The sequence below is a fragment of the Globicephala melas genome, chromosome 9, assembly GCF_963455315.2.
Source record: "Globicephala melas chromosome 9, mGloMel1.2, whole genome shotgun sequence".
Taxonomy (NCBI): domain Eukaryota; kingdom Metazoa; phylum Chordata; class Mammalia; order Artiodactyla; family Delphinidae; genus Globicephala; species Globicephala melas.
In genome coordinates this window covers 20358609-20372413 of record NC_083322.1, presented here as the reverse complement: position 1 = coordinate 20372413, position 13805 = coordinate 20358609, and the positions used below count along the sequence as shown (strand labels likewise).

General features: G+C 51.9%; 1 protein-coding gene across 4 annotated transcripts in view; it reads right to left on the bottom strand.

Annotated features, from left to right (window-relative positions):
* The window catches only part of PLXNA4 (plexin A4), a 608317-nt gene that overhangs the window by 79713 nt on the left and 514799 nt on the right, over nt 1–13805 (bottom strand). For all 4 annotated transcript variants that reach the window (XM_060305298.1, XM_060305299.1, XM_060305300.1 and 1 more), the window contains 4 exons: nt 10565–10688; nt 9690–9843; nt 8353–8452; nt 5791–5905 (listed from right to left, as the gene is read on the bottom strand). In XM_060305298.1, coding sequence (XP_060161281.1) covers nt 5791–5905; nt 8353–8452; nt 9690–9843; nt 10565–10688 — 493 coding nt within the window. The remainder of the gene's footprint in view (nt 1–5790; nt 5906–8352; nt 8453–9689; nt 9844–10564; nt 10689–13805) is intronic.

Here is a 13805-nt window from a genome sequence, read left to right as displayed (position 1 = left end):
TACAAAAATGCAACGCACCATATATTTTCTTTGCTGTTCCCCAAGTTTATGCCATTAACGTGATCTACGATGGGCTGGTTTATGGAGAGAGCAAAGTAATAATACAAAAAGGAAATACCCATAATCTTAAGTGGGGGAAGGGCAGATGAGATTGATGGAAAGTGCAGTTGAGTGCAGAGATGGCAACCCAGTAATGGAATACCTGCGCACAGGGGTTTGGCTTCGTTTTCTCAAAGGAGGGTGAAGGGCATGGCAAGGGTGCTTTTGTTCCCTCCGGTTGGATCCCAGAGGACGGTAAGAAGGGGAGCTGAATCGCTGACAAGGTGGGCTGGCCTGATCTCCTTCAAGTCCAGTTGGGGATAAATGCCCTTGGCCTGCCCTGTCTCTGGGCATGGGGCTCATTTCAGCAGCTGTCCCGGGGCCCGGACTTCCCCTGCTTTGCCAGCGCTTGAGTCCCAGGGAGGACTGACCTTGGGATCAGCAGATTTCCTGATACCCGTCCTGGCAACAGATTCAACTCAGCGGTATCGGGGTGGTAGGGGATTTGGGGAGAAACTTTCAAGCACAGCTTTGGAAATCAAATAGAATTCATTTTGCCTCTTCTGATCTTACAATTGTTCTCTGGAGTAAACACTCTGGTTGAACTTCAAGAAGAGAGGGGCTGCAGGAACTTCCTCTTTGAGCCTGTATTTAATGCGCCAGATGTGCCTCGGCTTCCTCGCGAAGCCCATCCCGCCTGGAGTCCAGAGAATGCAGCTTCAGCCGCAGCTCACTTTGCTTTTCAGGTTAGATGAGAAATAACAGCAAAATAATCCAGCGAGGATAAATTCTTCTCAGTGGATTGGCTTTTCCGTGGAAGTTCGCCTTTGTTCGCCAAGGATCACTGTTATGAAGTGCGTGGGCCTCATGGGGGGCTCAGGTCACCCAGCAGAGGAGTCTGGGGATTCCAAAGCCACTGGGAGACCAGTGGTCCCTCCCGCCTGGTGCAGGTGAGAGCGTGGCCCTGTTCACGGCTGCCCCGGTGAAAGTCCATTCCAGTGGGAAGCCAAGAGTCTCGGCTGATACTGGGAGAACAGGACTGAAAGGACTCTGTGGTCCCACTTCAGCCTTCCCTCGCCTTTCTCTCCCTCTTCTCTTTGGTACCCGGGATCTGGCAGCAGATCTAAAGACCCAGGGCTGTTATCACAATGTCATCATTAGTTGAAACAAAATCATTCTTTGTAACTGGAATCTAGTGCCTATAAACAACATATGTTATTGGACGTTCTATTTCTAATAATTGTAATTACTCGAGAATACTTGCCATTAATATAATAACAACAGTGATTGACCAGTTCTCTGTTCCAGACCAATAACTTCACCTGAATGCACTCTTTGTTCAGGGGAAAAAAAAGAGGTAATTCAACATGCCTGGTGATAGTCAACAAAGCCAGTGTTGAAACTGGAAGACGCCCGGATGAAAGCCTTCCTAGGGATACAGGATGCTGCTGGGGAGTTGAAGGGCCACCTGGCAGCCTCCCTCTTGGCTAACAAAAGGCCTCTGTCTGCATCCCCACACTCAAAGGTTGAAAGCAAATGAAAACCTAGGGACTTCCAGAGAACTGCTGGGCCTGGGTCTCCCCTTCATTCCCAGGGTGAGTCTGGGTCTGGAAGTCCAGGGGAGCTCCAGGCCTGAGGCTGTGTGAGCCCCCCTATTGGGCAGAACTGGGAGACCTAGGCCACACTTGGACACTCACCCAGTAAGACCACTTCTTGGGCGGGGATTTCTCTTTGGTGCTCTCCAGATTATTTCCACTGATAATTGCAGAACTTCAGCAATCATGTGGACCAATGGTCCCATTTTACACGTCTCTAAATACAGATCTACAGATCTCTTACACACCTTTAAACCTCCCACAATGCCCCGCATATGGGAAATGTTCAAGAAGTGGGTAACGTAGGATGAGAGGTGACCTGTAACAGTGCTACAGAGTATCATGCCATGAATAAGCTCTTCCCCTGGCATGGAGAGGGGACACTTGTGCCTGGGGCTTCTACAAAGTCACCGTTCAGAGGTGTAATTTTCTTCGTTACCCCTTATTCCTGTTACCAGCTCTTCCCAGAAACAAAAATATAGACAACAAAGCAACGACATTAAAAAAAGATCATTATATTTCTGTTAGCAGCCGGGGCTTTTTTTTTTAAGCTCTGAGGACAATATGACCTTCTTCCGCTGACCTGCAATGGCTGGACTCAGCCGACAGTCCACAAATGTTTATTTACTTCTTTTCCCCTTATCTCCAGGAAGACGCTGCTACAACAACCATCACGAGGTGGTCGACTCTGGTCTCTCCTCTGTGTTATATTCAAAATGGTCCATTATTGAGCTGGGTAGAATGCAGCCTCCAACTGTGGACCAGGAGTACAGCCTTAAGACTTCCTTCTCGGGCTTCCCTGGTGACACAGTGGTTGAGAGTCCGCCTGCCGATGCAGGGGATGCAGGTTCGTGCCCTGGTCCAGGAGGATCCCACATGCCGCGGAGCGGCTGGGCCCGTGAGCCATGGCCGCTGAGCCTGCGCGTCCGGAGCCTGTGCTCCGCAACGGGAGAGGCCACAACAGTGAGGGGCCCGCGTACCGCAAAAAAAAAAAAAAAAAAAAGAATTCCTTCTCTTAGAATAAATAAGCATCCAAGAAAAAGAGAAGCCAAAGTTAATTCCATTCAGTGAAGCGATAAGGGAGGCACGGATTCCAAGATACCTGTCACTGTGATGGCTCGCCAGGCTCCCGGGAAAAGGGCTCATGTAAAATGGAAAGAGTTGGCGGTGGGGCCACAGCGGTGGGTTTGTCCTTCTTCGCATCCCTCCACCCGTCACGTTCCTCCAGGCTTCTTCCTCTTCTGGGGACCCTGGCACCACACCCTCTGAGGTTCTGTGAATCCCCAGTGACCTCTGCCACCACCAGGTGCACATGGGTGCTGTACCTGGCTTGCAGTCTGGGCACCTGAAGACATTATTCTTTTATGGAGATCCCTGAATTGCACTGGGAAACGTGGTGGGCTATTGTTTTATTCTTTTCTAGGTTTTTTTCCTCTTTCTGAGCAGCAGATGCCAGCTGCTTTTACATATTTAAAAGAAAGAAAGTTGGGACGAGAGGGGCAAACAGGACAGAAAAGGCAGAAATTTGAAAACCTCCTTCAAGGTCATTAAATGATTAGGGCCCTTTGAGATCCACCAGAGAGCTCAATTGTCTCTGTTTTCATTTTATTCTCGGGCCTCTCCACACAGGAAATCCCTGCCACATACACCAGCCTGGAAAGCTGGAGAGAGCCTGAGAACCTCTTTGTCCCCACTGCCGTCAAGTTACTTGTAGGTTTCTGAACAACATAAGAAGAGGTGCTTCCTGGGCTCTTAGCCCCTGGTTGGGTGGGTCAACCAGCCCTTCTTCTGCTTCTGACCCTGTACCCCAAGACAAAGGCCCAGGATTGAGGAGAATGGATAGCCTTCTTTTAAATTTCTTTTTTAAAAAATATTTTATTTATTTATTTGTCTGGCTGCGCCAGGTCTTAGTGGGGGCACGCGGGATCTTTCAGTTGCGCACGTGGGCTCTTAGTTGCAGCATGCATGCAGGATCTAGCTCCCCAACCAGGGACTGAGCCCAGGCCCCCTGCACTGGGGGCGTGAAGTCTCAACTGCTGGACCACCAGGGAAGTCCCGAGAATGTACAGCCTTTCATCAGGGTCTTCATGCCAAGGTGTGCCCCTTGGCTGTCAGACCCCTGTCTGTCCTATTAGCTTTAGCTCCACTTTGTCTTAGTTAAAAAAAAAAAAGAAGCAGAGAATTGACACATTAAAAATTAGATTCACATTCCTACTTAAAGCCAAGACATAACCCCTTTTCTCCCTTTTCCTATGAAGGGATAATCTAGGTCTGGGTCTCTTTTTCGGATTACGAATTCAGAGCAGCCATTCCCAGCCATAGACAGACCCCATCGCAGAGGCAGAGGGCCTGTGTCTAGAGACTTCCATAGCCTCTTCTTGTTCTGGTCTGAAACCTACAAGTGACTTGATGGGAGCAGAAAGAAAGAGGTTCTCAGGCTCTCTCCAGCTTTCCAGGCTGGTGTATCTCGCAGGGATTTCCTGTGTGGAGAGGCCCAGGAATAAAAGGAAAGCAGAGACACCTGAGGGATCTGGTGGATTTCAAAGGCTCCTAATCATTTAATTACCTTGAATGAGGTTCTCAAATTTCTGCTTTTTCTGTCTTTTTTGCCCCTCTTGTCCCCCCTACCCAATTGGGAGCGTTCTCTCCCCTTGACAACCTCACCATTCCTTGTCTTTCCCTCCGCAAAGGATTGCTCTGCCCATTCTCTACCCCGAGAACTGCTGCTCAGCCACCAGCGCTTGGGAAAGTGGGATCCGGGGCTGGAAATTTCTCATCGCCAGACACACTTCAGTCATTTTTCCTGGGTGAGGAGAGCTCAACGCAGCAGATGCTGGTGGTGAGGTGTCCTTCACTCCTCCCTTTCAGAGACAAGACAGCTTCCCTCCTGCCATTAAGGGTTTGGCCTAAGTTAGGGTTCCTAGTGGGGTGGGAGTCTGGGGGTGGGCCTCTCTGTTCTCACCATGCCCCATCCAGTCCCCCAAACAGCCCTTATGCTTTCTGCACCTGGACAGTTCCCTGCTCTCAGTTATGGCTTTGCCACATGGTCATGGCACCTGTGGGGCTGTGTGAAGGGGGCTGGAAGGTACACCCAAGACTTGGGGGTAGGAGAGATGTTGGAGTCTGAGTCCAGCGTTGGCTGAGAGAGTGCCCTGTCCTTGCATTCAGTGGGGTCTAACCAACACGATACAGATATAGATACAGATATAGATATAGATAGATATAGATATAGATATATCACCTCTCTATCTTCCTATTCTCAGCAACAGCATTCTAAACCACTCTGTTCAGAACTACTGGCCCAACGGTTGGAGTCACACAAGCACCATAATGTTTGAACAACAGCAGACTTTTCCAAAATGTGTTTACACCCATTATCCTTGAGGCCTTTGCCCACAGACTTACAATCTCAGAGATGAAACAACACAGGCATAGAGTATTTCTATTTTGGTGATGAAGAGTTTTCAAGGATAAGACTAAAGATCAGGACGGAACAGAAACAGTGTCTTAGCCACGGAGCCTGACTCTGTGTCAGTGATTTGCAGACTGGTCTGTGCAGCAGAATCGCACAGTGCTGACCGCAGCCCCGAGGGGTCACCCAGCTGCTGGAGAGGGAGATTTTGCATCTCTGACAAGGTCCCAGGTGATGAAGATGCTGCTGCTGCTGATCTGGGGACCACACTTTGAAAACCACCCTCAGGTTAGTGACCACCCTCTCATTCTTATCTTTCTCTCCCTTTTACTCAACTTGACTTCTTTGATCTCAGTTCTGCTCTGTCGACAGTGCTCTGAGGGACCGCTGAGCAGTCTGTACACAGTCCTGCTGTGTACTTATAATTATTTCTAGGACACACACACACACACACACCCCCCTCTCTGGGATTGTTCTGGAACTCACCTGGTGTGTAGAGGGTCCTGCTGGACGGAGTGACCTGGAATGCACCTCTGTCTGGTAACTGAACCCCCAGGACTGACCCGGAGCTCAGAGCTTTGCTTGTTTACTGCTTTCGTGAAGCGGTCCCTTAAGAGTCGGGGCTGGGGAGCAAGGGGGTGGTCCTGCGGGATTTGCCTTTGTTTTCTCTTCTTAAGGGAAGACCTGCCTGCGTGTCCCACGCTCACAGCAAGCAGCACTCACGGCTCTGGCTGCGGGACCTACCTCAGGCAGCCTCACCCGGCCTTCCTGGAAGGAGCAAGTCTTGGGGTCATGGGTGCAGACATGCCGGTATTTACACCAGTGGCAGCGGTATGGGCTCTCCACGCAGGACAGGCACCTGGGCACAGAGGAGGAAGAGGCACACATCAGAGAACCTGCATGAACCAAAAGCAGAAAGCCCAGGACTCTAGGGCCTAGCAAAACACGTTTTCATAGTAGTAGAAACCACCTTCAAACACTCAGGAAGAGCAGATCTTGGAAAAATCCATCCCTTTTCTCTCCAAGTCCTCAGGAAGCCAAGAGTCTCTGGCCTCCGCCTTCACTCAGGTAGCTGACAACCCCGACCCCCCAAGAGCCTCATCAGCCACCTCCCTTTTTATAGGATGACGCCCTCCTTTGCTGAATCGGGAAACAATGAAGTCTGGAGTAGAGGGGCTCATCCAGAGAACCCATGAGAGTTAGGACTAACGGTGAAATTGACTTTCAATTCAAATTGACTCCAGCGTCTCTGCTGACAAGGACCCACATGGACACACCTTTGCAGAGGAAGGTCTTGAGGCTACCCTCTCAGTGTGATGGGCAGAGTTGGCAACCCTACGTCTACTCACCATTCCCAGGAAACACAGGCGACTTTATAAAAGCTACTTCCTGTTTAAAACCCAACATGGCTCCCTTCTTCCAAAGGGTCGAACCCAGATGCCTTGCCATGCAGGCCAAGGCCTCTGTGGTGTCTAGATCCACTGTCCCCACGTGTGTCTGGTGCTTCAGCCAAGAACAGGCCATGCTCTCCCCGTGCTGTCCTTCTACCTGGAGTAACATTTCCTCTACCTCATCACCTCCTCTTCCTTCTTTGACCAACGCAGAGTTGGTCTCATTGGGGCCCTCATCCTATTCACCCTCTTGTTTCTGTCTCTGGAACAGTATTGCTCTTGTTGTATTATATTTTACTTATTCATTGTCCTGTTCATCCGCTGGTCCACCAGGCCATGATCCTTGGTGGGTAGAGATCGTGTCTTTGCATCTTATTAAAGTTTGATCCTCCTTGTTTAATGAGTAACACACTGCCGTGCATACAGGATGCTTAAAATCATCTTACGGACTGAATGGAAACTTCAAATATGATTTCATCGACCTATTCTACTTTCTTAGAGGGGCAAAAGGGGAGTGAGGGATTCGGTCACCACGTGGTAAAGACATGGCAAGCTCTGTGGGAAGAAGCAGGAAGAGAATTCCAATGTCGAAGCAATTTGGCTGGGAGGACTGGCTGCCTCTTACTTGGGGTGCCCAAGAGAGCCACAGCTCTGGACTCACAGCTGTCATAATCAGACAGAGCCCACCAGCCTAGAGTCCCAAATATCTATGGTTATGTTAACTAGCTTGTCCTATATGGAGAAGAAAACAGAACATTATATTAAAGCAAGCAAAGCTTTCTGAGATCAGATTCTATGGCTTTCAGACTGTGCTCTATGGAACCCTGGGGGTTCCGTGGAGCTTCTTTGGAGACTGTGAGATGCGTGGGGTTCCTAGACAGAGGGGTTCCAGGTCTCCTCGACCCTCAACCATCTCCTGCTTCCATCTATTTTGTATATTGGGCTTTCACACCTAATTTTGGTTGAAGAAAGGTTTCTATGGTGAAAGACAGGTTTGTACCTTCTCAATATTATCCAGGCCCATCACTTTGGAGAGGAAATCATAATATAGTAACAGTAAAATGTACAGTTGCCTAAACAGTCGGCCAGACACGACTCTAAGCGCTCTCTTTGTAATAGCTCTTCTAGCCCTCGCCGCCAGCCTGCGGGCTGAGCAGGGCTGATGAGCAGGCGGCAAGCAGCGATGTCCCAGCCGAGGGGACCGTGCCCTCGCCACGTCAGCTCTTACATATCTGGGTGACGCCCCAGGAAGAGGACTACTATTTCCTCATTTACAGAGGATACCGGGGCACAGAAGGGTTACTTTTCCTAGCTGGTCTGACTCTAGAGCCCAAGCCTCCGTCGCCCGTGGCTTCCCCTGGGAAGTGGAGGCTTCAGTCAAACAGAGCCAGAGCTGGAGCCGGAGCCAGAGCTAGAAGCCCACCCCAGGCTGAAGCCCGCCTCTGACCGTGGCCAGCCTGAGTCCCGACCCAGCCTGCAGGGGACTGTGCAGAGCTGAGCGTTCATTCAGGTGACTTGTTGGACCACTGCCTGGACACACGTGGGGCCTTCTCTCCCTCCCCAGACCCCTCTTCTCACCTGGGGTGCTGGCCACTCTGTTCTCCAGGTAATAAGCAGCCCCCTCCTCAACAGATGGTGGAAAGTGAATCACGTTAGCAGACTTATGCCAGAGAAGATGTAAGGGCTAGGGACTTGGAGTTCCCCAGCCCACAGGTTATCACGCTGCCCGTTCTAGCCTCTTCCCATTAACCCTGTGGGTGCCAGAGAACGGAGTCTCTCTTCTTCTGGGGGTGAAGGAGGTCGCCTTACAGGGCCTCTAGATGGTAAGTCCTTGGGAAAGTGGTGGGATCTTCTATCTTTGGATGAACTTTGACCCCAGAAACAGGGAGCTGAGTGAGGCTGGAGGGGCACTTACGAATTGTGGACGCTGCAGTTGTAGAAGACAAAGCTGGTGCTGGCAAAGGTCATGCCTGTCTCCTTCGACTTGAGCTGCAGCTGGACGACATGGTGGTCCCCTGTGGGCGGAGTCAGCCATGAGGTGGAGGTGGGGTGGGGGACGGCCACTGCCCCGTGTCAGGTCCCACTGAGCGTAATGCACCCTGGCAAAGGGGAGCCCCCTCTCCAGGGGGTGTGCTCAGCTCTAACCGGATTCGGATTCAGTCGGGCCCGGTCCCAGGACAACCCCGAGAACAGCTGCAGAGGGTGATTCTGGTCTAGTTCTCCTTCCACACTGTATTCCCGGCACCCGCCTCTCATTCGCTCACCAGGTCCTTTCCTGTCTACACGCGCACACGCACACACACACACACACACACTCTGACGGGTATTCAAATGTGCATTCACATACATGATGTCCATGCAGCCCGCACAGAATTACAAATACACACACTGATTAGCTACCAGGAGAAACACGCAGACTCTTGGCAACGCTGCCACAAATCACGCCAGAGGTTTTACACGTGGGTGTGTGAGCGCTCACGAGCTCGTTCCCCATCTCTGCAAGGAAAGACCCTGTGCGGACACCCCCTCGTCTGGTGGGCTCCATTCGGGCAGACATCCCTGGAATCCTCAGCTGGCACCACGGAGGAGCTGGGGCCCATGTTTAATTCACAGCCCTGACCCCAGGCCCCTTGTTCTGTGCCTTCCCTGAGAGGCTCATTAATCAATCAGCTCGGAACAAATGTGACAAGCCCAAATGGGAGGGCCAACATGGAATCAGGCTGCCCAGGCAGGCCTGTCCCTCTCAGCGCTGGGCCTCTGTCCACCTCGTCCTTCTCGTGGCAGCCGGCCAGCAACAGGAAGCTCCGGGGAGGCGGGGCGGGGGTGGGAGGGGCAACGGTTCAGGGTCAGAGACCCAGCAGTGCAGGCAGGGGGTAAGGCAGCAGATGACCCCTGCACCCCATCCCTCCTCCCGTGCCCCTCCATGACGGCCCTCTCATGCTCCAGCATGACCTCTGAACTTGACCGGCACACTCTGCCACTGTGCTGGCCTTTCCCTCTCCCGCCCTCTTGGCACCGCTCCCCACCCAGGGTGAGGTTGACTCCTGGACGCTCACCTGGTTTCAATTCCAAAGGCAGCGGAGGGACACTCCATCCCCCTCTTCCTGTGACACCCCTACCAATGCACGCCGCTTCCTCTGACCCTCCCCTCCTGTGCGCTCCCTCGATCCCGTGTGTCTGTCCTGAGTTCTCATCATCCAGGCGGCGGGAGGAAGGACTTGCCACCCCGCTTTGCCCCTGGGGACCACTCACCGTTCTCCGTGATGATCTGGGGCACCTCCTTGGCTGCTGGGGAGTGGCACTGGATCTGACTGCCTACCACCAGCCCGTCCATCTCTGACAGGTCCTCGAAGGTGCAGCTGACACCAGCTGACAGCTCTGGGACATTGTACGTCTCCAGGACCAGCTGTGAACAGCCAGGCAGGGGGAGAGATACATGGGAGAAAGAAAGTATGGAATAAAGGAAGAAAGAGGGAGAGCAAGAGAGATCAGCGAGAAAGAGAAGAAAGAAAAGCGTGAGGCAATATTGACAGACAGAAGAGACCCAGTTTACGACAGGAGAGGACAGAGAAGGTGGTGGGATGGTAAGAGACAGAGACAAAAGAAATAAGCATCTGAATGGATTTGGCCCCAGGAAACAGAACGTTTAGGGGATCTGTAGGTGGAGACAGGCCCTGGGCAGGACTGAGGCCCTGAGGAACTGCCGGTCAGGCTCCCCTCCGTTATCCCCAACTTTGGAAAATGGCAACACCAACCAGCAGGTGCCCAGCAAGAACGTGGGCGCCACCGCCCCCTTTTCTCCCTCTGCACATACATCTTTCCCATCTCAAAGACAAGGATAGGGCTCCCAACACGTTCCCCCTCTTGGTCACACTTCCAGTCATTTCTGGTGTCAGTTTTCCCTGTCTTTCTACCCCTTGCGCGTAAAGCCTCTTCCCCGATAGTCCTGCAAACGTCCCCATCTTCCATCCCCGGGGACACATTCTTTAACACCCCTGCCCTGCTCTGGAGCGGCCTTGCTGGCCAGCTAGGCCCAGCCCTCCTGAGGGGTGTTGGGCTGAGGCCCTTTTGGGCGGCGGGGGGGAAGGCTCTTCCGACGTCTGTGGATCCCGGTCCCACAGCCTTACCAGGACATTGTACTGAGAGACGGAGATGTTGCTGGGATGGACGGTCAGCCGGACGCACTGCTTCATCTCAGAGGCGAACCTGCGGGGCTCTCTGGACCGCTCACAGCGCTCCTTCCGGGTGCACCTGGGAATGACAGAGCGACGGATCAGGGACTCAGGAGGAGACCGCTGGTCCAGCGAGGGGCCGGCGCGGAGGTCAGGCATTGCCAGCGGCTCCTAGGACATGTCCGAACTGAGCATGCCCAGGACTAACCTTCTAGGTTCCTTCCTCCAGCCTGGTCCTCCCCCATCAAGCCCAAACTGGAAGAAGAAGGTAATTCCAATCACTGGTTGTCACATGCGAAACCCTGAGAGTCACCCCGGAGTGCCCTCAGGGCCTCCTCATTCACAGAAAGAGCTGGAAGTCCTGTCTATTCCCCCTCCCCACTCAGCCTCAGCGCCCCCCTTCGCAAACCGAGACCGTTCTCTCCACGTATCTCCTCTTTCCGATTTCCTCGGCTTTGTGCACGCCAGCTCGTCTGTCTGCACTGCCCTCTCGCCACATTTTTCCCCATTCCAACTTCTACCTGTCCCTCTAGACATGGTTCAACTATAATGCATCTGCCGTGAGTCCCTCTTCCCACCAACCCACTCCCACCCCGGGCAACGTTAAGAGCACTTTGGTGTTTCCCACCGTCTAGAACTTCTTAGACTATATGACAATTATTAGGCTAAGCGCAGCCCTCTCCTACCAAGTGTGAACGTCTCAAAAAAAGAAACTATGCCTGACCTACTCTGGAATCCCCTGCATATCTCCTGCCCAGCAGACAGAAGGTAAACATAGGTGGGCAGGAGGGAGGGGAGGAGGGATCAGAGTTGCCGAGGGTAGAAGTTCAGAGCACGCTCTGGAGCCAGGCTGCGCTGGGTCCGAATCCCAGCCCCATGGCCCAGCATCACTGCTGTAGAAGGTTCGCTATTGCCTAGTGTCCGTGTCCTATTATTGTTCAAAGTGTGCCTTGTCATCAGTGGATCACATCCAGGTGACTTGGGATCTTACGGTCGTAACTGATGGAGGCTTGTGAAAGATGCCCGTAAAAGTCAGGGTGGTCACCCAAATGCACACATCACACATAGGGGAAGGCACTTAAGCTCTCAGCCGGGGCCAGGGCTTGCCCTGCCTTCCAGTGGGAGTTGACTGCTCGGAGGTATTTGACTTTCAGGAAACAGTATTTAATCCAAGCTGGACAGGCCTGGTGAACATGGAGCTGCTCTGAGTGGCCATGATTTGGAACCTCTGGGCTACTGATTCTGCTGTGGGGTGGCAGTGAGGGAAAGCAGGGTCCTCAGAGGGACGTGTTGAGGTAAGATGGGACTGCAGGGAAATCCCTCCTGAGTGCTGATCTCTTTTGGTTAAAGAGGAGAGACTCTGCCGAGAAGGGAGGATGTCAGGGGCTGTTGCAGGAGCGGAGGAAGCACCGGGCAAGGAGCTGAGTAGGGAAGGGAACAGCCAGGGATACGGAAGGGAACCTCTGTCTCAAGAAGCAGACGGGTGAGGGGTAGGGTAAAAGGTGAGGGGAGAGGGGCACCTGGATACCCTGAGCTGCTCTCAGGGTGACTCTCAAGGCACAGAGGAAACCTGCGGGGGCCTCTCCTCCAAGCCACGGGGAAGGAAGTATGCCATCCACATCACCTGGAGTTACCAAACAGAGTCCAGGTAGAAAAGAGGCAACTCCTTCTCTCCTGCTGTGGGTACAAAGGAACTTCGTTGAGGGATCTCAAGACAAGGTCTATCTGCGTGGTTTGCTGCTCCCGGAGTTCATGAGACTGCATCCTGGCCTCGGTGGGAGGGACGGCCTAATAGTGGAGGGTCTGAGAGGAGAATTTAGCTGAGAGATCACTGAAGGCGTTGACTAAAGGGGAGATATGGACAGAAAGGATGACCTTGGAGTAAAGTGGATGTGTAATGCAGAAATAAAACACAATTCTGAATAAAATAATCATGGCTACTAGTCATTGAGCTCTTATTGGGCACTGTGATAAGGGGCTTACAGTTTATGTCACTGAGCTCTCCCAGAGATGATGGGAGGTAGGTAACCATTTTAAACCCCACCTTACAGATCAGGAAACTACAGAGAGCAGTGAGTCACTTGGTCAAGGTCATCAGCTAGTCAGAGGGAGCCTGTATGAACGCAGATGGACTCTGGAGCCTCCACTCTCACCCACTGCGCTCCACCTCCCTGAAGCTTCTAGACTAAACCCATTTTCCTTGCCATCCTGATGTCCCCTTCTGTGCTTAGGGCAATTTAAAAATGTCCTCTCAATCTTATTCTCTATGCTAATCGCTGTTTTTGCCTGCCACTGGAAACACTTTGAATATTACTGAGACTTGTGAATTCTCCAGGACCCGTCCAGGAATCTCATCCCAAGGGTGAAAGGTCAGATGTGAGTGTGTTTGTCTCCAAGGCACCCCCAGGCTGTTCTAGCAGACCCATGACAACAAGGGCATCTGCCTAAAAGTCTGGGAAGTTAATTTACCAGGCTAGCTCCTCTGCGAGGACTTCATTACCTCCGGCCATTAAGCTAATGTTATGGACTTTTCCAGGGTGTCTGCACTGACATCACTATTAATAGTGTTATTACTCCCATTAACAGCAGACCCAGAGAGCTGGTACAGACTTCAATTATTCACTGACTCCCCAACTTTGAAGTTCCTATTTCCAAGAGCAATCAGTAGATCTGAAAAATGTCTTTGATTAAATTATGCAGAGAGGAAAAATGAAGCTGCTTTCAGCCCAAACATCACCTGAAGTTACCAAATAGAGTCCAGAGAGAAAAGAGGCAACTCCTTCTCTCTTGCAGGAGGTACAAAGGAACTTGGTTGAGGGATCTCAAGACAAGGTCTATCTGCATGGTTTCCTGCTCCCAGAGTTCATGAGGCTGCATCTTTCCATGGCTCCCGAGAGCCCACAACTAAACAGGTATCATCTCCCGCAGATTTAGGTCTTACCAGGGAAGCCACCCGTGGCTTACAATTTTAAACATCCCATCTAACTGTGTAATCTTGGGCAAATTACTTAACCTCTTTGCTGCCTCAGTTTTCTCATCTATAAAATGGGGACAAAATAGTACCTACCTAATAGGGTTATCATGAGGGTTAAAAGATGATGCAAGTAAAGCATTTAGAACAGAGCATAGCTCATACATAATAAGTCCTCCATGAAACCTAGTATTACCCCATCCCTCCTCTGCTTTCCCATCCAAC